The sequence below is a fragment of the Carcharhinus amblyrhynchos genome, chromosome 25 (genome assembly GCF_965287045.1).
Source record: "Carcharhinus amblyrhynchos chromosome 25, sCarAmb.v2.hapA, whole genome shotgun sequence".
In the NCBI taxonomy this organism is placed as follows: Eukaryota; Metazoa; Chordata; class Chondrichthyes; order Carcharhiniformes; family Carcharhinidae; genus Carcharhinus; species Carcharhinus amblyrhynchos.
Window position 1 is genome coordinate 24,295,040 of NC_137348.1, and position 26,413 is coordinate 24,321,452.

The following is a 26,413-nucleotide window of genomic DNA, read 5'->3' on the forward strand; positions in this document are numbered from 1 at the left end:
CACAGTCTGAAAGATGGGCCGGTTAGGTGCGGGCTAAATTCTCCCTCTATGTACCCGGACAGGCGCTGGAGTGTGGCGACTGGGGGATTTTTACAGTAACTTCACTGTAGTGTTAATGCAAGCTGACTTGTGGCACTAATAAACTAAAAAACTTAGGGAATCAGAATTTTCCAATGGGGCTGACGGGGAAGCAAATTGTCAGAAGGACTGCTTTGCAGATGATCCCGTCAGAAATGTAAAGGTGCCCTTTCCCCCTCTGCATTACCATTGCTGGGATGTTGAATGTGCCCTCAGCATATCTCACCGCATCTTCCCAGGGCAGCTGCATGTTTCTTCTCACTGCTTGCTATGGAGTGAACTCTTGAGTTGTCCGCCTTTGTAGAGGGGGGTGGCGGCAGTTGGGATATTAAATAGGTCGCTTCCGTGGGTCGCGAGAAATGTATTTGCAAATAAGAAAGACCCAGGTCCGTACTAGTCTCCGCCCAGAATTTCACTGGTACTTGTTGCAAGTCGGGCAGACTCCCAGCTTCGTGTCGTCTTGCAAGAAGTCTTGACAGTCACAGCCGCAGGAATAGCAGCAGTTGGTTACATTTACATGTCTGTAGTGTCTGCTAACAGACTGTAGCAACATTCCCGCTCAGAAGGGCTTTATCCATTGAACAACTGAAGTCGAAACTTTTGCACCAGTGAACGTGCGATGAAAGGTAAATAGTGAACGCTAACCCATCTGCCTCTCTCTCAATCCTCCTCAGTTCATGCATTCCCAAGAAATCTATTTTAATTCCAAACAGTTTATTTCGCGTATCTGTGCTTTCTTCCTCGCAGCGACCAGGATTATCTTACTTCTGGCCCCGTTCTGCTTCCTGAAGGTGGAAGATACCACAGCAAGTAAGTGTGAACGCGTTTTAAAAGTGTGTGTGTCAGTCATGTGTGTCTTTCACCAAACAAATGGGCTAGCCTGGGACTTATGGAGCCAGCTTCTGTATTGCGGGACCCCGTGGGAACTTTTGTGCAATAGCTTTTGTTATTAAAAAATGTTTTCTAATTTTTTGGCACAGTGGTTAGCACTGCTGTCTCACAGTGCCAGGGACAAGGGCTTGATTCCCAGTTTGGGTCATGTCTGTGCGGAGCCTGCACATTCTCCACATGTCTGCGTGGGTTTCCTCCAGGTGTTCTGGTTTCCTCCCACAGTCTGAAAGACATGCTGGTTAGATGCATTGGCCATGCTAAATTCTCCCTCGGTGTACCCGAACAGGTGCCAGAGTGTAGCAACTAGGGGATTTTCATAGTAACTTCATTGCAGTGTTAATGTAAGCCTACTTGTGACTAATAAATAAACTTTAATATTCTCTGAGATCTGGACCAGGATCATGGCTAGAGGTGAATTGAATCTAAGGGAGAAAGCTTGCCACAATAGGCAAAGTTCTCTGTTTCTTTGCTTCTATTTCCCTCTATTTAGGGATTGCTGCAGTCAATTGAGACTGATGTTTTGTTTATAAAACACTTTAAGTATTAAGAATATTTTCCCACATGGTTGTCATTGTGGTATTGCTGAGTGTCAAATCATGTGGTGTTCCCAGACCTTCCATGTTAGAGAACATCCTCAGGGAGCAATCACCCACTGCACCCCTTGCCAAAGTTGGTGCCCTGAAGGGTAATTACTTTTCCAGTGCTGTTCGAGTTACCCGTCCAGACATCAACACTGACCCACACTGGCTCCTGGTTTAGCAGCAGACTTTAACATTTTCATTAGAAATTTCCTCCGGGTGCTCTGGTTTCCTCCCATAGTTCAAAGATGTGCAGGTTAAGTGGTCTGGCCATGCTAAATTTCCCCTTTGTGTCAGGGGGGCTGGCAAGGTGGGATTACGAGGATAGCGCCTGGGTGGTGCAGGTTCATGGGTGGAATGGCCTCCTGCTGCACTGTAGAGATTGTATGATTCTGTGAAATTGACTCCCCTGGATATCTTATCTGCTCCAGTGTCAAATTATGGAATGGTTTATTACCTACAAGGTGCTATATAAATTCAAATTGCTGTCAGACTTCAGTGATCTGGAAGCTGTAAAACACTTAATTTCAGTGTTATAGCTCTTGGATTTTATTTTGTGTATGTGTCCAGGACCTTCTGCCTACTTTTTCCATTGTAAAAGTGCCCTTATTGAGGAAGTGGCCTATTCGCCTCCCCCCCCTCTCCACCCATATCAGGTCCCCATGGGCAACATTACTGAAAATTGATGGGGAAGGTCTAACCAAGTGCAGTTTTTAGGTGATTGGAGTTTGTGGGTGGGTGACTTTGGCAGACAGACATAATTCGGTCCCCGTCTTAAGATTATATTATCTTCTTGATCAACTTTCATTCTAAACTTATCGCTCGGTAGAACATTGCTGCTGAAAAGACCATCATGTTGTTGAAGCTTTTTATCTTGCATCCATCAGGACAAACGCAAGGGGCAGGGATTTTCCGGGCATACTAGCCCTGAAACTGGAAAATCCCATGTGAGGTCAATGGACCTTTCCATGGTCCGCCACTCACCTGCTTTGATTCCCATAGCAAGTGGAATGGGAACATTTGCCCGAGAATGTCAAATTTCAAACATCACCACAATTCCCATTACAGGAGAATAGGGTGCTGATTGACTGGCAAATGGACTCTGCCTGAGGCATTGCTACTGGAGAGGGCTTGCTAGAAGTGCCACATGGATTGGTCAGATTCATTCTTTGCAGACACATGTAGCCATGTGGAGAGATTGGATAAGTTGGGGGTATTGTTCTTGGAACAGAAGAGATTGAGGAGTAACTTGATAGGGGTGTTCAAAATTGAGGGGAAAAGATAGAGTGGATTGGATAAAATTGTTTCCTTTAGTGAAAAATTCTAGAAGCTGTGAATGTGGATTCAAGGTAAGTGGCAGTAGGTGCAAAGAGAACATGAAGAAGTTTTTTATGCAAAGGATGGTGGGTGTCTGGAATTCGCTGCCTGAATTCGTGGTGGAGGCAGAGACCCTAAACTCTTATAAAAGTACTGGGATCTACACCTTAGGTACTGTACGCTACAGGGCAATGGGCCAGGTGCAGGAAGCTGGGATTAGAAAGGGCACAAGGGTGTCCTTGGGTTGGCATGGGTGTATTGTGCATGGGTGCTGTGCTTGGAAAGATGCTGGCACGGGTGTACTGTGCATATGCCCACAAGCTGTATACTGGGCAGATTGTGACATCAAACACCCCTCAGGTCAAACTGACACATGTTCCACAAACTTGGACCAGGCAGGTCAAGTTAATGCTCTCTCCTAATTGCTCATAGCTGAACTTGCATTCAGCTGCACAAAGGAAGGTTTGTGGAAGTTCTGGGCAGTGTTCTTGGACAGGTCTTGGTGACTTGCTAGATTTGGAAGGAAGGGTTACTGTGTCGTGATGGGGGTGTTTGGAGGGGTTTTGTGACCTGTGTGGTGAAACGTTGCTACAATCACAGGGGCCATAGCTACTGCATCTCTAGGTCTGCAACATGACAGGAAAGTGGAGCTGAGACAGCAGAGAGGGAGAAGGAAGAGGACTGGCTTCACAAGGTTCCATATCCACGGTGGGGTTTCTAGAAATACATCTTCTACCTCCACCTGGAGCAATAGCTGAGGTGCCTGCGGTTCACCAGCCAGGTGGTTACTGAACTATGCCACCTCCTTCAACAGGACATAAAACAAATATACAAGGGCATGGATGGCACTGCCATTTGCTGTCAAAAGTTATTGTTGCTCTAAACTTTGATGCAACTGGATTTCTCCCAGGCTCAGCAGTTAAAAAGGACAACATTTGCCAGTTCACCACCCCTCACTCCTTCTGATGTGATGGAAACCCTCTCCCCAGTTCAGCATCTTCTCCTTAACTGGAGAGAAGCAGGATGAGTGGAAAGCTGCCTGTCCCAAGGTACAGGGATTTCCAATGGCGGGGGGGGGTACCATTGACTGCAGTAAGATGGCTCTGCAGGCCCCATATGTATTTAATATGATGTATGGGCGTCACAAAGGATAGCAATTCATTAACATACAGTCAGTGTGTGGCTATGCCCAGGCCATTAGGTTGGTTAATATCCACTATCCTGGCAGTAGCCACCACACTGTCTTCCCAGTCAGCTGTTTCCACCATCTTCAGGCCAGAGGTTGGCTGCCTGGACACAATGGATCTCACCTGCGTGGAGAGTGGGAGGGTCTAGGGTCACAGGACCTGCAGCTTTCATGCCAGAGAGGAGGATGACTGAGATGATTTGAGAAGAAGCTTATACCTAGCATGAACATAATGCTAAGCACAGTTTCCACAGTCGGAATGGATGATGCAGGATCGCCTGCCCCCGCTCCTCCCCTGTACCCCCCTCCCTGCCAGTTCCACTGAGCTCCTTATGTTGGCTTACCCTGTCCTGCAGGAGAGAGGGGGATATGTCAGCGAGTGTATTGCAATGTGCTGTGCCTGCCATAGCTGAATAGGCAGAAGCTCTGAGAGGCGGGAGTGAGTCTGCCGACACTGGTGGTCTGTATCAGGATGAGGAGGAGCATCCAGAGGCTCCTGATAGCCAGGGCCTGCTGCTGGGTGAGTGACTGGGGGCTGTGGTGCTTTGAACATTGAGGGATTGGTAGCGCAGTGGAAAGATGCACTCACTGAACTTGATCACTTGCGTGAGGTGATTGAATGTCTTCCAGCATTGCTGCCAGCATCTGAGAACAGGGGAGGCCTCTCTCTTGCCTGTTGCTGCATTTAGTGTCCTCCTTAATTGCTACTTGCACTGCAGGTAGCCGGCAGTTACCTCTGTGTAATTAGTACAATTCCCCTTTAAGAAGGACAGACAGCCTTTAAAAGGTACAGGCTAGTGGAGAAATGTCCTAGCCACACATACAGTCAGCTACCTCATTGAGTGTTCAGTTAGCCAGTCGGTAGCTGAATGAAATGAGGATGTAGCATGATATGACATTCTCCCTGAGACTGCGGGTGGGCTCATCATGAATTATAACTTGAATACCCAAAAACTAGGAGCAATCTGACCTTTTGATCAAGATGTTTAAAAAGATATAGTTAGATACAGTTTTAAGATCTGGTTGCTTTATTTTACATTGAAGATATATCCAGTTGCTGTTGTTACCTAGATTAAAAAAAAAATCAGCATTGGTTCCTGAGAAAGGGGATTTCAGTGTAAAGAATTAATGATCATATAATGTTTCTTTTTATTCACTTATGGGATATGGGTGTTGCTGGCTCAGCCAGTATTCAGAGTCCATCCTAATTTGGCATGTACACTACACTACAGTTGAGGAAGCCCACCAATGCCTCTAGTTTCTCAGAAAGCTAAAGAAATTCGGCATGTCCACTACTCACCAGTTTGTACAGATGCTCCATAGAAAGCATCCTTTCCGGATGTATCACAGCCTGGTATAGCTCCAGCTCTGACCAAGACTGCAATGTTGGCACAGTGATTAGCACTGCTACCTCACAGCACCAGGGACCTGGGTTCGATTCCCGGCCTTGGGTCACTGTCTGTGTGGAGTTTGTACATTCTCCCCTTGTCTGTCTGGGTTTCCTGTGGGTGCACCGGTTTCCGCCAGAGTCCAAAAGACAAATATATGGCATATCCGGAGATGTACCATGACGTGCTGTTTAAGTGCATTAGTTATACTAAGTTCTCTCTGTGTACCCGAACAGGCACTGGAGTGTGGTGACTAGGGGGTTTTCACAGTAACTTTATTGCAGTGTTAATGTAAGCCTACTTGTGACTAATAAATAAACTTTAAGAATCTACAAAGGGTTGTGAACGAAGCCCAGTCCGTCATACAAACCAGCCTCCTATCCATTGACTCTGTCTACACTTCCCACTACCTTGGGGAAAAAGGCTAGCATAATTAAGGAGTCCATATACCCCAGACATTCTCTCTTCCACCTTCTTCCGTCAGGAAAAAGATAGAATAATCTGAAAACACGTACCAACCAAGTCAAGTATAGCTTCTTCCCTGCTGCCATCAGACTTTTTAATAGACCTACCTTTATATTAAGTTGTTTTTTCTCTTCATCCTACTGGTTTAGAATCCTGCCAACTGACTTGTCTTTCATTTGCATCAACTAGATCACCTAATGTACAGCTTTGGGGATGATTCTCCCCAAAGAATTCGAAGTGATGAATTCACGTGAAAACTGGAATAATTCATGCTGGTTTTTCCAGTGGGAGTTAAGAGTAGAATCTCCCATACTTTGTGCACTGCTGAGTGCACTAATCTGAATCACACAAAAAAAAAATCAGGGGACAGGAGCTAATCCCGTTCAGGAGGCCGGCAGCATAGTGCTGAGTGGGCCACTGCGCATGCGCCAATCTGTCAGTGCTGAGATCAGCGCACACGCAGTGGTCCCTGTCTGCAGGCCTCCTGATAGCTGGCCCAGCTCATGGCCATCAGCTGCCATGGAAACCACCTGAAGTAAGGCGAGCAAAGTGTTTTCATATTGATGTGTACTTCAACCTCAACCCTGACAGTGGACGCATTGGTACTCTATTTTCTCTCCCTCATATAAACTTGAAACATAGCGGCGGTTCCTTCACTGTCACTGGGTCAAAATCCTGGAACTGCCTCCCTAACAGCACTGTGGGTGTACTTAGATCACGTGGGCTGCAGTAGCAGTTCAAGAAGGCAGCTCACCACCACGTTTATCAAGGGCAGTGAGGGATGGGATTTGATTGCTGGTCTAGCCAATATCCCCCTGAATGAAATTTAAAAAAATGCTTGAAAGATATGAGTCAAAATGCCAAAGGACATGAATTCTTACTCAAGCTGCAGTTTACTTGTCTGGACATGGATTATATGGCATTGTCATCTGGCAGATACAAGTTTACAATCCTGCCAACTGATTTGTCCTTCATTTGCATCAACTAGATGATCTAATGTGCAGCTACGAAAACAGCTTTGAGCATGTTAAATAAATGGCCAGTTGAGACTAGCCATTTTGGTGTGGATTTCTTTTAATTTGCCATTTTTGGTACGCTTCATGACTGACTCTGATTTAAATTCACCCAGGAAGTAGTGAGGGATTGGGCAGAATTTTCCCACCGTTTTTTGCAGGTGGAGTCTTCCAACCCCACTGATGGCTGGGACCCGCTGTGGGTTTCTCAGTAGTAAGATAGAGGAGGGGGGGGTTGCATAGAACGGGAAACCCTGTTAAGTGACAGGATCAGAAGATTACACCGCCAGCCAATGGTGCGATGACACCTCCCCCCCCCCATCGTGAAACATGCCACAGGGACATGGAAAATCCCATTTCTATCCTGAGCAAAGGAGGAGGAACTTTGTATAAGAGATACAGAATCATAGAAACCTTACAGTGCAGAAGGAGGCCATCCGGCCCATCGAGTCTGCACCAACAACAAACCCACCAGGCCCTATCTCCACAAATCCACACATTTACCCCACTAATCGCTCTAAGCTACACATTCCAAGCCACTAAGGGGCAATTTTAGCATGACCAATCAACCTAAACCGCACATCTTTGGACTATGGGAGGAAACCTGAGCACCATACTTCTCTCCTTTAGGAGGTAACGTTTTATGATAGACTTGGGTGTGTGTTGTATCTCTCACTGGTGAGAGCTATCCATGTTCATGAATGACTCCCATGTTCAGTGACAGCTCCTGTTGCTGAGGATCCACATGTCACAGTGTGTCTGTGCATTCTGTGAACACGTGTACGTGTCCCGCTGGTTTGCATGGCTGTTGTGTGGCTGAATTCAGAATTGAGACAGTGGGGTTGGGAGCGGGGGAATGGAGGGTACTCAGTTCCAAAACTTTCTGATAGGATGTGGGACTTCCAGAGTAAGATCTTGTATCATACTAAAAACACACTTCCCCCTTCTTCAAAGAGGACACTCTGAAACTTCTGTCAGAGGTGGTGTGATGGGGTAGAATTTTCACTTGGGCAATTCTGGGGAAAATTGTACCACCTTTCTCCCCCTCCTGAGTTTATGCTCAAACCTAATGCCAAACATAAAATTTGCCAGGAACCACAGCAGTTGGGCAATATCTTAAATGCAAATTTTCCTAAGACTGATAACTTGATAAAGTTTGAACAGCACAACTGAAAGTGAGTTTTATCGCAAAAAAAACATTTAAAATCGCCATGTCAATCTCCTATCTGTTAGTAATCCAATTATGAAACTAGAACTAAGGGGCATAGCCTCAAAATAAGGGGGAGCAGATTTGGGACTGAGTTGAGGAGGAACTTCTTCACAGAAAGGGTTGTGAATCTGTGGAATTCCCTGCCCAGTGGTGCAGTTGAGGCTACCTCATTGAATGTTTTTAAGGCAAGGATAGATAACTTTTTGAACAGTAAAGGAATTAAGGGTTATGGTGAGTGGGAGGGTACGTGGAGCTGAGTCCACAAGAAGATCAGCCATGATCTTATTGAATGGCGGAGCGGGGTTGAGGGGACAGATGGCCTACTCCTGCTCCTAATTCTTATGACTGAAGAAAATTTTAAATCACCATATTAGTTCATTGATTTTAATGAGATTTTTAAAGAGATCTAGGGGTACAGGTTCATAGTTCCTTGAAAGTGGAGTCACAGGTGGACAGAGTGGTGAAGAAGGCATTCAGCATGCTTGGGTTTCATTGGTCAGAACATTGAATACAGGAGTTGGGTCGTCTTGTTGAAGTTGTACAAGACATTGGTAAGGCCACACTTGGAATACTGTGTACGGTCACCTATTATAGAAAGGATATTATTAAAAGAGAGAGTACAGAAAAGATTTACTCGGATGCTACTGGGACTTGATGGTTTGAGTTATAAGGAGAGACTGGATAGACTGGGACTTTTCTCTCTAGAGCCTAGAAGGCTGAGGGGTGATCTTATAGAGGCCTATAAAATAATGAGGTACATAAATCAGCTAGATAGTCAATATCTTTTCCCAAAGAAAGGGGAGTCTAAAACTAGAGGGCATAGGTTTAAGGTGAGAGGGGAGAGATACAAAAGGGTTCAAAGGGGCAATTTTTTCACGCAGAGGGTGGTGAGAGTCTGGAACAAGCTGCCTGAGGTAATAGTAAAGGTACAATTTTGTTTTTTGAAAAGCATTTAGACTGTTACCTGGGTAAGATGAGAATAGAGGGATATGTGCCAAACGTGGGCAATTGTGACTAGCTTAGGGGTTTAAAAAATGTGGCATGGACAAGTTGGGCTGAAGGGCCTGTTTCCGTACTGTAAACCTCTATGACTCTGACTGTATGACTCAAGATGACCCAAAACTAGATCTTGCTGCTTGCACTTTGCATTTAAAATTCCACCACCTTTTGTGTCTGTGATGCTGATTTCAGGAGAATTGTGTCGAATTAGATCGGTGTCTGATTCCACACCTCTGCAGCTGTGCTCACATCTAGATTCCCCCAGAACCTAATCTTGGGGAGATTGCGATTATTTCAGTGCACATTTTGATTTGCTCCATTCAATGTTGGGTCAATCAGCTGAAAGGACTCTGATATCTTCCCTGGGAACCTAATCAACAGCACTTTCTGTGAAATATATTGCTGCGCGCCAAACTTTTCATTCTGACTGGAATGACTTGCTTGGGTTGAGCCAGCGTGAAAAATCGTTGTCCCTTCACTGCTTCCCTCCCATGCTTATCTTGCGGCTCAGTTGGCTGCAGTCCATCTGCTGTGATTATCAGACTTCAAATTACAATAGTGTTCATCAGTTTCTTGTTTGACGTTGAAGGTGGGTTGTGCGTTCTGCATTTGATCCTTTTGGAGTGAGGCATGTCCTTTCCATCCAGCTGCTTTTTTTCCCTTATTCATATCTTTATTTTACTAATATGGATCTGCCCCCCCGCCCCACCACCTTCATTCTAGCTGAAGTGATCATTTCTTCCTTCATTCTTTTAGTTTTCCTCAAGATTTTGCTTTTTTATAAAAAAAACTACTGGAAGATGCCCACTTCAGCTGTTGTTCTGAGCTTTGGGGAGACCTAGACACCTTTGTGGTTGTTGTCTCCATTCTTTTTAATGTTTGTGATGTTGTATTTTAGTTGGTGTTTGACAATGATACACATTCTATGTACTTCTAATGTTCTCAGTCCCTGTTCAGTAAACATTGCCTCCTGTATGTATTTATTGAAATATTCACTTTTCAGGTCAAAATTATATATTCCAACATTGTTTAAAAATAACAATGGTCTTTTTATCGAACTTGCTTACAAATCATTTTATTAAACATACTGGGGTGGCACAGTGGTTAGCACTGTTGCCTCTGTGTCAGGGACCTGGGTTTGATTCCCAGCTTGGAATCTGCACGTTCTCCCCGTGTCTGTGTAGGTTTCCTCCAGGTGCTCTGGTTTCCTCCCACAGTCCAAAAGACGTGCTGGTTAGGTGCATTGGCCATGTTAAATTCTCCCTCAGTGTACCCAAACAGGTGCCAGAGTGTGGCGACAAGGGGATTTTCTCAGTAACTCCTTGCAGTGTTAATGTAAGCCTACTTCTTTCACTGACAAATAAACTTTAGAACAATGAAATGATGCATCTGTCATTGGAATTATTGTTGCCATTAACACTTTTTTACCTATTAAAAACGCAGCTGAGTGATTGATTCACTGCACTTCATGCTGTGTTACGAATACAAAAATAAAGTTTATTTATTAGTCACAGTGAAGGCTTACGTTAACACTGCAATGAAATTACTGTGAAATTCCACTAGTTGCCACACTTCGGCGTCAATGCATCTAACCAGCATGTCTTTCAGACTGTGGAGAGAAACCAGAGCACTGGAGGACGCCCACACAAAGAATGTGTGCAGATTCCACACAAGCAGTGACCCAAGCCAGGAATTGAACCCGGGTCCCTGGTGCTGCAAGGCAGCAGTGCTAACCATTGTGCTGCTGTGCTGTCCGAATACAGCTTAGGGGTGGATGTCTTCAGTGTAGCTGTAGCTGTCCTCCATGAGATGAGGTTGGACAGTTCCAAGCTGATTGTTGGTGACTGATGGTCAAATCTGCTTCCATATTGACAGAGTGCTGAACCAAATGCTTTTGGCGAAAGCTTCTTCTCTGTTTGTCTCAAATGTTGCGATATTTGAAAGCTACTTCTCCCAAAAGCATTTAACAGTGAGGCCCCTTTGGGGAGAGGGTTATGAACAGTGAAAGTTTTCTGCAAAGAACTGTTCCTGAAATGTTTCTAAATGCGGTTGTTTCCTATTGCAGTAAACCCTTGCTGTTACTACCCTTGCCAGAATAAAGGAATCTGTGTCAACGTGGGGAAGGAAGATTATGAATGTGACTGCACACGCACTGGGTACTATGGCGTCAACTGCAGTTTGCGTAAGTTTGAATTCTCCGTTTTTAGTCAGATTTAATCAGAGTTATGGTTTAGACCTTCACGACTAGGCAGCTCAGTTGGATTACATCATTACCACTGGCACCTTGCTGCTTTTAATATTTATTTCAAAGCATTCCAGTAATCTCTAAATGGCTGAACCCAAGCTCGCTGTTTTGGCAAATTGATTACATACAAGTTGTGACATTGAACATGCATTTCGTTCTGAGTAATAATTTTTTTAAATTAATAAGCTACTGTGGAATAGTGTATTCAAGCTGAGATGCGCCCTAATTTTAAACATTATAAGGGAGAGATATGTTCCCTGACTCAATCCAACTCTTATGTTGGGCAACTAATATTAGCTTTTCATAGAATCCCTATAGTGCAGAAGGAGACCATTGAGTCTGCATCGACCACAATCCACCCAGACCTTATCCCACTATAGGGCAATTTAGCATGGCCAATCCACCTAACCCACACATCTTTGGACTGTGGGAGGAAACCAGCACAGACAGGGGAGAACTCCACACAGAAAGTGACCCAAGCCAGGAATCAAACCCAGGTCCCTGGAACTGTGAGGCAACAGTGCTAACCACTATGCCACCCTTCTATTTGTTCTTGAGATGTGGGCAGCACTAGCAGTATTTATCGCCTATCACTAGTTGGCATTAAGATTCAAATGGGTAATTTGGAACTGAAGTAATATGTGTGCCAAATTAGGTAGAGGGATGGGTTATACTCTTGCTGAATGTCATCAGTGAACCAGGGGGCTTTTTAATGTTGGAGGTAAAAAAGCTTTAAGATCACTTTCTAGTGCTGGTGCACAAATTACAAAATGAATTCAGTTTGGAATTGAGCTCAAAAATCAAGGTAGACACTCAATTGCCACACTGAAGGAGTGCTGCACTGTCGAAGTCGCATTGTTGTTTGTGGGAGTTTGCTATGTGTAAATTCACTGCTGAATTTTTCCTTCACAACAGTGACTACACCTTCCAGATACAGTGAAGGTTTTGGTACATTTAGTGGTCACAAAAAGCACTTTCTAAATGCCATTCTGTTTTAATACCTTAGCCATGGTAGCATTAGAAAGCAAAATCTCAACACAATAAGGTTTCCTGCTAGTTTGCAAACATACTCAGAGGTTGTCTACAATAAACTACAATGATGCAAATCTCATAATGATTAAGCATCTTTTGTGGTTCAATGTGAATGTTTTTTAAGCATTCTTTTCCCGAGAAGTTTGTTTATTTATTAGTGTCACAAGTGGCTTACATTAACACAGCAATGAAATTTTTGTGAAAATTCCCTAGTCACCGCACTTCATCACCTGTTGGGCTATTCTGAGGGAGAATTTAGCATGGCCAATGCACCAAACCAGCACTTCTTTCAGACTGTGGGAAGAAACCGGCGCACCCGGAGGAAACCCACACAGACATGGGGAGAACATGCAGACTGCACACAGACAGTGACCGAAACCGGGAATGGAACCTGGGTCCCTGGCGCTGTGAGGCAGCAGTGCTAACCACTGTGTGCCACTGTGCCGTCAACAGAATGACAGTTTTCCATCTACAGAGAAAGCATATCTTCCTAAATGTAAAAAAAAGCTGGACTGTCTGAAAAAAGGCAAAAGAGAAACCTTTTTATGTCCAACTAAAATTACTAAAGTATTGGAGCCACTATATGTGTACGGGGGCATTACTAATAAGAATAGACCAAGATGAGTGTTAGCATTTATTAATAATGTTTGCAATGGTTGATTTGATCTGAGTGACTTTTTTTTCATTGCAGCTTCTTTTTGGTCACGTGTTCACACACTCCTGAAGCCAAAGCCCAGTTTTATGCATCATTTACTGACGCATTATAAGTGGTTTTGGGATATTCTTGGAAGTATTTCATTCCTCAGAGATTCAATCATGCGATACGTTTTAACAGGTATGTCGCCCTTATTATTATCTTGCATCTGATCAGTGGCAATTATTGGTCAACATTGTCTGTTGATTCATTTTATCTACGCATCAAAACTCTGTGGCTGGAATTTTACCAGCACGCCCAGCCCAAAGTTGGAGTGGGCAAGGTTCGCAGAACAACATTCTGTGTTGGCCTCGGGCGGGATCCTACCAGCCTCAGGCGGACTAAGCGAGCGGTAAAATTCCAGTTTATAAGGGCTACAGGGTAAGGTGTAAGTGGATTGAGTCACACAATTCAGTTCCCGTTTTAAAGTTTATACAGTCACTCAATTATATTGAGATTTTACATTTTTAGCTTGAGAACTTGAGGTGACTTGATGTGGTTCCTAACTAACAAGAGGATTTCTTGATAAGAATGATATACAATGTAGGGTTTAACAGGTCCACCCCTAACAACACTCTGACCCCAACCGAAGCTCTCCAGCCCAAGGAACGTGCTCCCTTGCTCCCAATTGGTCCAGGTTTGGGTGCTCGCGCTCCATTAGCTCCGTCCCAGTCACATGGCCCGTGAAGCTTTACCCCTTAAAGGGGCCACACTTCTATTCTCCTTACCCCCATCACTACTTGGATTACTGACGAACAAAGAGAAAAATAGCGAACGCGTAGTAAGAAGTCTCTCAACACCAGGTTAAAATCCAATAGGTCTATTTGGAATGACAAGCTTTTGGAGTGCTGCTCTTTCATCGGATAGGCAGAACACATAGAGTAGCAACAATATCACCAGGGAAAATAGTTAACAGTGTCAGCTGGTCTGGAGTCTTCCGGATCTTTGCGGAATTCTGCAACTCTGTGCGGGGTTATCCAGCAGCTGACGACACAGGATCCACTGATGGAGTGGATGTATTAACCGCCTCAGGAGCTATGCCCTTGCCAGCCTCCACCACCAAAACCAGGGGCTGTCTTTGCTCCACTGTGGATGTCTCTCCCTGGCATCCAGGCAGGTCTACCAGCAAAATTCCTGACTAAAATGAGATTGTCAATATTAAATGATTTATCCCCTTTCTGAGTGTCATGGTGCTCTTTCGGGGAGGTTTACCTAGCCTCCACCCTCCCCAACAAATTTGAGAACACAGGTGCAAACAGGTATGTAGGCGTCAATCCATTAGCAGTACTGATTCGAATGGTGGTTTGAAGCATATTGTTCTTGGCAATCGCGATGGTTGGACCTATGAGCCTGCTTCTTCATGGAAGCCTTGAGCATCAGCATGGCTTGTTCCACCAACCCATTTGAAGCAGGATGGTAGGAGGCTGATCTGACATCACAAATGCCATTAGACTTGACGAAGGTGTGAAATTTCTGAGCCGTGAATGCCGTTATGTTGTCTAATACCAACACTTCAGGAAGACCATGGATCACAACGATCTGCCTCAGTTTTTCAATAGCAGATGTAATGTGGTGGCTCTCCTGAGCTGAACTTCCAACCACTTAGAATGGGCATCGACTAAGATCAGGAACATGTGCCCCACAAAGACCCAACTGAATCTACATGAAGCCATAACCACGGACAGCATGGCCATTCCCGAGTGTACATTCACCGATGGTGGTAATGCTTGTTGAGTCTGGCGACTTTCTCACGACCCGACCATTTGTTCAATTTCTCTGTCAATTCCAGACCCCTGGACATTGTTTCTGGCCAGTGCTTTCATCCTGCTCTTGCCAGGATGAGCATCATATAACTCCTGGAGCAGGGGCACTGACCCAGGGATGGTACGATGACACAAGCTCCCCGAATAGCACTCCACCTTTGCAGCTTATCGCGTCCCTGCGTTGCAAATGCTCTGACTTGTTGAAGTGCCACCCTGTCAGTACCATTTTCTTGACTTCAACAGCAAAGGGTCACTACGACCTGGACGGATAATGTGGGCTGCTGAAATGGGCAGGGTGTCCAAAAAATGCATAGCCAATAGTATCTCCTCTGGAATAAGCAGTGATGCTCTGGTGAGTGGTAGGGGAAGGTAGCTCAATGCATGCATGTTTGATATGTGTTCCCAGCCTGTGACCCAAGTGCAACAGGCCCATCTCTACATCCTGGCTGAGGCAATAGCTATCACTGGCTTATCCTCCTGGAAAAGCCCCGACAGTGGCTTAAGGTCTTACACAATAGTGAAATGTCGGCCATAGATGTCCTAGAATCATAGAAATCCTATTGTGCAGAAGGAGACCATTTTGGCCCATTGAGCCTGCACTGGCAACAATCTCAGCCAGGCCCAAGCCAGTAATCTCATGTATTTAACCTGCAAATCCCCCTGACACTAAAGGGGCAATTTAGCATGGCCAATCAACCTAATCTGCACATCTTTGAACTCGGGAGTAACCAGAACACCCGGAGGAAACTCACGCAAACTCTACACAAACAGTGACCCAAGCTGGGGAATCGAACCCAGGTCCCTGGTACTATGAGGCAGCAGTGCTAACAGTGCTGCTGGTGAAATTTCTTCATCACCGTTAGACTTTTTTTGTCAATTTGTGGCTAAACTTTTTCTCAGTGTCTGACAAAGTCCTCGAAGCAGGAAATGCAATTGGGCCTCTCCTCCCCATTTGCTGTTTTATGGGATGGAACTGTTCCAATTCCACGTGGCAAGACCTCTAAAGTGACTACTGATTGCTTGTGCACTTTGACCTGAGGAAGCCATGACAATGACTGTCTTGGGCCAAAGCTTCTTCCTGCACATCTCGCCACTTCCATCGCTGAAACCTTTTAAAACACTCGTGTAGGGTTCAGCTAGAACCTTCCATAGTAATTGATCATTTGTAGGAAAGACACACTTCTGACATCATCGGAGGCACTGGAACTCCATTAATAGCTTTTGCCTCCTCTTCACCTTCGCCTCCACTTTGAACCCAAGCTACATAACCTCCTCAATTTGGAAAGCACATTTCTCCTGTTTCGGCCGCATGCCAGCTTCCTTAACTCTCTTCAGGATCCCTTCCAGGTTTGCACCATGTTCCTCAGGAGCCACACCTGTAATTGAAGGGGCCGTACAACTATAGGGAAGCGGCAAAACTTTTGGCAATTTGAGAGACTAATTTGGTCAAGTTGGTTTCTTGCATTACTGAAAGATGCAAAATAGAGGCGCACCAATGCCGCCACTGGTGGGAAGGTATAATTACAGTAGGATTGATTAATGGAGGTCAGGAATTTTCAGAGGTTGCTGTTTCCCATCTGTTGTTGGAACAGTCTCTGTCGACACTGCCAGCCCTGCGACCACTTCCAATGAGTATTAATTGGCTGCAGGTGGGAATTCTGCCCCTCACTCAGGAGGATGTCCCACCTTAGAAACATTGTTAATTTGATTGGCCAGCAGTCTCTAATCCCCGCAGTGACAGAAATGAAAGTTTATGAATCCCACGTGGCTTAAGTTCTGGGAGTGAAGGAGAGATGGGTTTTCGGGATGGTGGGGGAGGCTTGGGGGGAGTGGATAGTGGGGGTTTGGGATGTTGGGGAGAGGCAAGGAGCGAAGGGGAAAGGTGCATTGGCCAATGGACGTTAGGTGGCTGGGGGTGGGAGATGGTGCCCAAAGTTAGAAAGGGAGCTTCTGTTGGAGGTGCCCCTCCCTCTACCTGACTCCTTCTTGAGGCCTCAGCCTGATCATTTCCAGGCTTCTTGCAGGCCCTAGAAATCCCTCCAGCATCCACCAAAAAGAGGCTGGGTGTGAAATGGCCCTAAAGTGATCAGTAATTGGACACTTAAGGGCCTCAATTAGGACAAGTGCAGGGTCGCATCCAAGGCCTCATTTCCTGCTCCCACCCCCCCACCGCACACACAGGCACACACACGCACACTGTGAGATCGCTAAGAGGTTGGAGCAGGCGGGAACCTGGCATGGTGGTACAGTGGTTAGCACTGCTGCCTCACAGTGCCAGGAACTCGGGTTCAATTCCAGCCTCAGGTCACTGTCTGTGCAGAGTTTGCATATTCTTCCTGTGTCTGCATGGATTTCCTTGGGGTGCTCTGGCTTCCTCCCACACTCCAAAGGTGCATGAGTTAGGTGGATTGGCCATGGTAAATTGCATCTATGTGTCCAAAGATGAGTAGGTTAGGGGGATTAGCGGGGTAAACTGGTGGGGTTGCAGGGATTGGGCTGAGAGGTGGTCCTGGTTAAGATGCTTTTTCAGAGAGTTGATGCAGATTCGATGGGCCGAATGGCCTCCTTCTACAGTCTGGGGAATCTATGGTTCTAAGTGCCTGTCAGCAAAGGAGAATGAAATTCAGACTAGTCAGTGTAGCTAACGGGATTTACAGGAATGTACACAGAACCTGCAGCGTGAAACTGGACAGGAATTTCCAGGGCAGGCGATGCTTGCAGAACAGAATTCTCCATTGGCCTCGGGCAGGGTTTTACTCGCCTTGCCCGAGTGAGCTCCTAAAATCCTGCCCAGGGTTTTTAGCACAATTGATCAGAGTTTATAGTCCCACCCAGCCTTCTCCCACTCCAATTAACTACTATATAGAACAGCGCAGTACAGGCCCTTCGGCCCTCAATGTTGCACTGACCTGTGAAACCAATCTCAAGCCCATCTAACCTACCCTATTCCAATATCATCCATATGTTTTTCCAATGACCATTTAAATGCCCTTAATGTTGGCAAGTCCACAACTGTTGCAGGCAGGGCATTCCATGCCCTTGCTACTCTGAGTAAAGAACCTACCTCTGACATCTGTCCTATATCTATCACATCTCAATTTAAAGCTATGTCCCCTCGTGCTAGCCATCACCATCTGAGGAAAAAGGCTCTCACTGTCCACCCTATGTAATCCTGTACATTCCTGTAAATCCCGTTAGCTACACTGATGATGGACACTGACTAGTCTGAATTTCATACTGCTTTGTTGACAGAGGCTTAGAACCATAGATTCCCCACATTGCAGAAGGAGGCCATCCAGCCCCTCGAATCTGCACCAACTCTCTGAAAAAACATCTTAACCAGGACTACCCCTCAGCCCAATCCCTGCAACCTCACATATCTGATCCTCTGATCACCTTATATGCCTCTATTAAGTCACATCTTAACCTTTTTCTCTCCAATGAAAACAGCCTCAAGTCCCTCAGCCTTTCCTCATAAGACCTTTCCATCCTACCAGGCATCATCCTGGTAAATCTCCTCTGCACCCTTTCCAATGCTTCCACACACTTCCTATAATACGGTGACCAGAACTGTACGCAATACTCCAAGTGCGGCTGCATCAGAGTTTTGTACAGCTGCAATATGACCTCACGGCTCTGAAATTCAATCCCTCCACCAATAAAAGCTAACACACTGTACACCTTCTTAACAACCCTATCAACCTGGGTGTCAACTTTCAGCGATATGGTGGCACAATGGTTAGCACTGCTGCCTCACAGCTCCAGGACCTGGGTTCGATTCCTGGCTTGGGCCACTATCTGTGTAGAGTTTGCACATTCTCCCTGTGTCTGTGTGGGTTTCCTTCAGGTGCTCCAGTTTCCCCCCACAGTACAGGTTGATTGGACATGCTAAATTAACGCCGAGTGTCCCAGGATGTGATAGGTTAGAGGGATTAGCAGGGTTGCTAAACAGGGATAGGAGCTGGGTGGGATTGGTGTTGGTATAGACTTGATGGGCCGAGTGGCCTCCTTCTGCACTGTAGGGATTCTATGAACCTTGCCCTCATATTCCTCTGTTTTTGGTTCTCACATCAAGCCTCCCTTAAATGTACACCAGCTATCTGCTACTAAACCGAATGCCTGCCGCAATGTACGCGTACCCATTGGCCTCTGTGTGAAAGAATTCATCTTTAATCCTTCACTGGGACTGTACAGTAATGGCTGCATTTCATTCATGTTCTCAGTTTGCCCACAGGCCAAAGCAGTTTCTTCTTGTACAGTTTAGTGTTTTCTGTACAGCCTTTGTGTGTGTCGTTTTTTTTTTAAAGTGTGTGGCAAGCAGATAACAACCAGTTTTTCCAGCCAAAGTCCACACTTGACAAAATTGTTCCGCCGATATGTTTTTTGTTTGCGGAGCCCAGGGTCAATGAACAGTTAAATGAAGCCACTGACACTATTGTAAATGTGAAAGACAAACAGGGAATTCTGCACATGCGCAGCACACGGGATCTTACCGGCTCACCATGCTGGTTGATCAGTGTCGCGAGCCTGTAAGATAGGGCGAATGGCAAGAAATTGGGGTTCGCGCCCAGTTTTTTTGCCTCTCATAGAATCACAGAATCTCTACAGTGCAGAAGGAGGCCATTCAGCCCATTGAATCTGCACCAACAACAATGCCTCCCAGGTCCTATCCCCCTAACCCCATATATTTACCCTCCTAATCCCCCTGACACTAAAGGGCATGGCCAATGAATCTAACCCACATATCTTTGGACTGTATGGAGGAGCACCCGGAGGAAACCGATACAGACATGGGGAGAACATGCAAACTCCACACAGACAGTTACCTGAGGCTCTCCCAAGCTGGCGGCCCTGTTCTGCTGGCGAAATCAGCCTAGCGCCCGGGAGTGGCGTTAGGTTGATTTAAATATTAATGAGATGCTTAGCTTTGTTTGGCATTGGGTGCTTCCTGCTAATGCAAGATGGCCCTGCGCCTGTCCAAACAGAAGCCAGTGGCGTTGTTTTCAGGAGACATGGTACTAGCTGGATCCTGAAGCCATTCACCGAGCACTAGCTGAGGCGAGCAGGCAATCAGAAGCCTCCCCTCCCTTAGGGGACCGGGATGGGGAGAGAGGCTTCCCATCCACCTGGCAATGATCGTGATTCCATCTCCATCTCGTTCCCGGTGGCAGAGCAACAGAAGAGGATCGGAAGAAACTGTGAGGAGGCTGCAGTGGCAAATATAACAAGAAGACAGCTTCCCTTTAGTGAAAGGGGTTAACTAGTTGCTGCAGAGTGTTTCCAATTCCATGTGCACCCACCTACAGTCTGCCCCTTTCAAAATGGTGGCCTGGCTTACAACAGTTTATATATAAACAGCTAACGTTGCTATTCCTTGGCGAAATCCTAACTTTCCACCAATTCCTCCCATGCTCAATTCCTGTTCCCTGTCTGCTCAACAATGAAAGCCTCTCTTGCCCCTGTTCAATATCATTTGTACTGTGCCCCCCACCCCCCGAATCATCATTCTGGGGGTCCCTTCTCTAGGGCAATTGGGGATGGGCAATTAATTGCTGACCGAGGCAATGACACCCACTTCCCACAAATAAATTGACAAAAACATTGGCTGGAATTTTCCGGCCGTTCCCTCTGGCAGGATCTTCCGGTCCCGCTGACGCAGACCCGCCCCCACCCCCAGGTTTCCCCGTGGCAGGGGTTGCATACAACGGTAAATCCCATTGACAGCAACGGGACGAGAAGATCCTGCCACCGGCTGCTGTCCCCCGCAAAGTCCCATCCGCAAAGTCCCATCCGCAAAGTCTGAAACATTAAAATAGTGTCGCACAGGAACCAGGTGTGGGAAGCGCAGCCGTACGATTTCCATTCGGTGGGAAAGCATTGGTGGCACCATGAGAATGGACATGTTGGCGAGACGCGCAGAGGGGGGAGTGTGGGAGCAGAAGTAGGGTTTTGAGATGGAGGATCATGTGATGAAACCTCCTGGATTCCGAACAGAGTTGACAACCTTGTCTCCCACAAGACTTGTATTTAACTGTCAGTGGATTGTAAATACAGCGGCAAATCCAAATAAGATGTTGGAAATGGCATCAATGGAGAAAGAAGCAGAGGTCAATGAGCATTTGTCAAAATTGGTGCAGAGTATAAAGTCAACCCTGGTTTACAAAGATCGTCTCCAGACATTTAGGATTGTAACTTCTCTGGACAGCACACTTGGACATCTTAAAATCATAGAATCCCGACAGTGCAGAAGGAAGCCATTCGGCCCATCGAGTCTGTACTGGCAACAATCCCACCCAGTCCCCATAACCCCACATACTTACCCTGCTAATTCCCCTGATTCTAAGGGGTAATTTAGCATGGCCAATAAAACTAATCCGCACATCTTTGGATTGTGGGAGAAAACTGGAACACCTTGAGGAAACCCACGCAGACACAGGGAGAATGTGCAGACTCCACAGTGACAGTCACCTGAGGCCACAATTGAACCTGGGTCTTTGGCGCCGTGAGGCAGCAATGCTAATCCCTGTGCCAGTCTGCCAGTGAGTAACTGTTGTAAACCGGGTGCTCCCTGGCCAGTGCCCCAGTTTAGCAACTGGTTTGACATCAGTATCTGCTCCTAGCGAGCTTTGAGGTAATGAGTGGACTACAGAATTCACTGGCAAAAACAATTGGATTGAAGTCATTTCCCAGATGTCGTTCTGACTGGTTTTGTGTTTTAGAGTTGCTTATTACTCACAGTCTCCCTACGACTGAACCTAAGGGATGACTGTGCCTCAGATTACTGCTCTACGCAACAACATTGCTGAATGTAAATCTTATAATAAACTATAAGTAGAGTCACAGTGGTTTACAGCAGGCCCTTCGGCCCAATTTGTCCATGCCACCCAGTTTTTAACCATTAACCTAGTGCCAATTGCTCGCGTTTGGCCCATATCCCTCCATACCCAGCTTACCCGTGTAAATGTCTAAATGCTTTTTTAATAGGATTTAATAGGATTTCTTATGGACTCCTGGCTCCCAAGTACATGAAACAAATGCAGCTTTTGAAGCTATAGAGAACTACTGCAAATAGCAGTGAGAGCAAGCAGCAATGTCAGACATAATGTCCAGTCTCAGAATGTTCTGCTTTTAGAGATTCAGTGAGCTGAACACATTGGAATTTAATGTATTGGATTGCAATTGATTCTACAAAGCATCGTTTACAATCAAACCAAGTGATCTCTTGTGCTTTTATGCTATTTGATGCAAAGATATGTTTGTTTAAGCAGTCTCAGAGAGTTAATGCCACCTTTGTGTTGTGCACCATCTAAAAAATCCACAGCATGTATAACACAAGAGTTGGTCAAAATAGGAAGTGTTTTACACTATTGTCTCAGATCCTTTGCAAAAGTTTGGTGCTTATTCAGCTGCTTGGATTCCATCCGAAAATTTAAACACTCGACTAAACAGGAATTCAAAGAGGCTGGTGAGCTATCAAGCCACATTCTCGTGCAGATATTTAACAGTGGGAGTTTGTATATAAATCCAGACTTGGCTCTGTTTCTGTGACTTATTGATGGGTTTCAAGATCAGCAGTTAATGTCCCTGCACAGACAAAGTGATTTAAGTAAGTTAAGTAAGTCTTGAACGTTGCATAAGCAACCATTACATGGGTAGGTTATGTATAGAGTCACAGTTGTCTACAGCACACAAAAAAGGCCCTTTGGCCCATCGCATCTGTGCTGGTCAAAGACAAACTATCTAACTATTCTAACCTCGTTTTGCAGCACTTGGCCCCATAGCCTTTTATGATTTGGCATCGCAAGTGAACATGTAAATACTTCAATGTTACGAGCGTCTCTGACTCCACATCTTTTCAGGCAGTGAGTTTCAGACTCATAAATGTATACTTTATAAAGTATGCTTTAGCTATCTACATGGGAGAACAGAGTAGCCACCCCAGTGTGCTTTTCTCGTTCTGTATTTCCACATTTGGTCCCTGGTTGTGCAAACATTTTGCACTAGGCTGAACTAACCAGGTTGTGCCCTTCTTACACCTGGTTAGTACCTCACTGTCCATCGAAGGCTGTCCATTAAAGCCCATGGGTTGCCCGCAGTCTATATTTCCAACTTGCGTATTTTTTGTGCCAGACACTCCTTGCATCTGTCAGCCACCCGGAGATAGAGCGGGAAAATGGAATTGAAGATCCACCATGATCAGTTTAAATAGCAGAGCAGACTCAGTGTTTTATTTTAAATCATTTATGGGACATGGGCATCGCTGGTAGGCCAGCAATTATTTGCCCAGTTTAGCAATTGTGCCACTACACCAGCGCCACCCCAAGTGCCACATTGCCACACATTCTCCAGTCATCACATGACCAATCTGGATGCTGCAGAATGTCACTTCAATTAAAGAAAACAAAAGATCCTTTCTAGACATCTGTAATGCTCCAGATACAGCACACCAGCAGATTGAGCAGGATATAGTGCAGTGCCTGAAGCTAAGTATTTCTTTCAAACACACAGTGACCAAACTCTGGAGTGCTTTGAACCATTGCCAATTGTGTCTGGTAAACTGAAATTGCTGTAGCATTCAGCCAGACCTGTTGGCTTTGTCCAGATAACACAAATTAAACCACTTAAGAAGAGTTCCAAGAACTGGCGAATTATTAACCCTGCAACATGTGGAGAAGCATTGTCCGCTGGTCACCTGCAGGCTTGTTCAAATTTGGCCGGTTTTGTTTCCTGCTCCAGGATTTCAGGCCTGTTTCACTGCTCAGAAGGAAGGTGAACCTAAATTGACCCTTTCCTTCGAGCCTTTCCCCTGTCGGTCCAGATTGCTGTCACGTGTAGCATTATGAACCCAGGTTCGATCCCTGGGTGAAGCTGATGTCAGAAGGGGGAGATTGTTTGGGTTATTTTGGTTAGGACGGGGAAAGTCAGCCAGGGTTCCTGCTCTTGATTTTGTTCTTTGCAGACCATGAACATGTGTTAATGTGAGGGCTTTGTCAGGCTAAACTGTGATGCTGTTTGTGTTTCTGTTGGAGTATCCGGGTGAAGAGCAGGACAGCACTTTGCACCTGTGAATCCATATCCCGGTGGAACATCAATGGGCAGAATTTTCCCCCAAAATTCCTATGTGTCACGTTAGTCTGAAAACTGATGCAATTCTCCCACATTCTGTCAAATCTTTTGGCAATCGAAAGTGGGGGTAGTGAGGGTGGGTGGGGTTGGAGGGCAGAGCCTAAGCTCGCCAGGGAAGCCCACCGCAGACTGCTAGGCATGTGCCCTGATCTCCCAGATACTGTCTATGAAAGATCTGTCAACCCCCACCCCCTCCTCCAACAAGTATCGTCCCGCCCCCTTCCCCAAGGACCCTCTCACCCCTGATCACCAACCCCCTAATCAGAACCCCCCACAAATCCCACAATTGCCACACCACCGCTCCCCCCAATCACCAGCCTTGACCCCCAACCAGCGACCCCCGAACCCTGATTGCTGGCCACACAATCAGCCCCCATCCCCGAATGCAGAGTCTCTCCCTTCCTACCGACCTCTTCCCCCACCCCTGCCTGGCTCTACTATGTTCAGCACAGTGGGGTGGAAAGATTGCACCCACCACATTTAGGTGCAAGTAGAGGTGAGGTGGGCAGGTTACAGAAACGTTTCTGTGTCAATCCCTTCAGACAAATTAAATAACAGGGAAACCTGGGTTCAGTTTTGAATTTGGTGCAGCTTGTCTCAGCTTGACCCCATCTCCCCCAAACCTCAACTCTTAACCAAAGTGCTAACATCCCAGTGAAAGTCCACAGCTTTAACTGGCAATCCTTGTCCATCTGGGTGCATAGATTAGATAAAGAATACCAAAAAAGTTTTGGGAAATCACAGAACAACATTTAGCAATGGTATGCAGCCAGCTAACTATACAGTGAACAACGTTAACCTGCGCCAAATATATTTCTTAGCAACCAAGTGCCCAAGTGACCAGTGAGGGGCTAGTCATTTGGGCAATGTCCTTCAATAGAGCGGCACGGTAGCACAGTGGTCAGTACTGTGGCTTCACAGCTCCAGGGGCCTGGCTTCAATTCCCGGTGTGGCTCACTGTCTGTGTGGAGTTTGCACATTCTCCTCGTGTCTGCGTGGGTTTCCTCCGGGTTCTCCGGTTTCCTCCCACAGTCCAAAGATTGTGGGTTAGGTCAATTGGCCATGCTAAGAAATTGCCCCGGAGATGCGTAGGTTAGAGGGATTAGCAGGTAAATATGTGGGGATATGGGGGTAGGGCCTGGGTGGGATTGTGATCGGTGCAGACTCGATGGGTCCAGTGGCCTCTATCAGTTAACTCATAGCTTTGAGTCACATTGGTATCAGATGTGTTTGTCATTCGAATACTTGTATCTTTGTGCCAGACTGAAGGGGCATGGTAGTTAGCACTGCTGCCTCTCAGTGCCAAGGAACTCGGTATGATTCCAACCTCGAATGACTGCCTGTGTGGAGTCGGCACGTTCTCCCCGTGTCCCATGGATTTCCTCCAGTTTTCTCTCTCAATCCAAAGAGGTGCAGGTTAGGTAGATTGGCTGTGCTAAATTGTCCTTTTTAGTGTCCAAAGATGTGTAGGTTAGGGGATTAGCAGGGTAAATATGGCTGGGGAGGAGTGAAGGGTGGTGATGGGCCTGTGTAAGATGCTCTGTCGGAGAGTCGATGCAGATGCGATGGGCTGAGTGGCTTTCTGCACTGTAAGGATTCTCAGATTCTTGATTGCAATCTGCTGAGAATCACAGAACTGCACTGACTACGGGACAGGACTGTGTTGGTATCAGTTGACCAGACAGAGGTGGAAATATATACACAAGAGAAGAATGAGAGAGACTGGGAAGAAACTAACCCCACCTCTCTCGGGCTCAGTTTTTCACATTTCTCTAATCAGAACATCCTATGCTCCTTTAATAAAGGCCACTTGTGTTGTCCTGACAGCTGTTTTATCGCAGTGGTGCTACTGAACTTCCCTTGTGCATTGTCGCTGAGTTTGAATAGCAGGAAATGAAATGTTGGAAGGGAAGGATATTTGCTTATATCCGGGTCCACTGCCAACCATAATCCATGCTTGTGCTGTAGGATATTCTCTGTGAGTTTGATACTGTGAGGTTTAAATTGTGCGTCCATGTTGATATAACCTTTCTCACACTGTCAAGTTCAGAAAGTCTGTTAACCATTTAAATGAACAATGGCGCGTCATCCAGGCAATGATACGTCAGGTGTAAACTAAGTATATTCCCAAAAGCAGGAAAAGTGAGGCATCCAAAACTAACACTCCATGGACGATGAAGTGAATGGAGGCTAAAATGAGCCAAAAAAGGGTGAAGGCAAATGTCAGTACAGAATATAGCCAATACCTATGCAAAGCAGAGAGTGCAGAGTGTGAAAGGATACAAGAGTAATGAGATGCAATGGCCTAGTGGTATTATTGCTAGACTATTAGTCCAGAAACTCAGCTAAAGTTCTGGGGATCTGGATTTGGCAGACGGTGGAATCTGAATTCAATAAAAAAGACTGGAGTCTATTAATAACCATGAAA

General features: G+C 45.9%; 1 protein-coding gene across 1 annotated transcript in view; it reads left to right on the top strand.

Moving 5' to 3' along the window:
• The first annotated feature begins 453 nt into the window (after positions 1–453).
• LOC145358389 (prostaglandin G/H synthase 1-like) overlaps positions 454–26,413 on the top strand; it is a 107,995-nt gene continuing 82,035 nt past the window's right edge. Inside the window, exons 1-4 of the mRNA XM_080212418.1 lie at positions 454–704; positions 826–888; positions 11,191–11,307; positions 13,094–13,237. Coding sequence (XP_080068544.1) covers positions 698–704; positions 826–888; positions 11,191–11,307; positions 13,094–13,237 — 331 coding nt within the window. The 5' untranslated portion in view covers positions 454–697. The remainder of the gene's footprint in view (positions 705–825; positions 889–11,190; positions 11,308–13,093; positions 13,238–26,413) is intronic.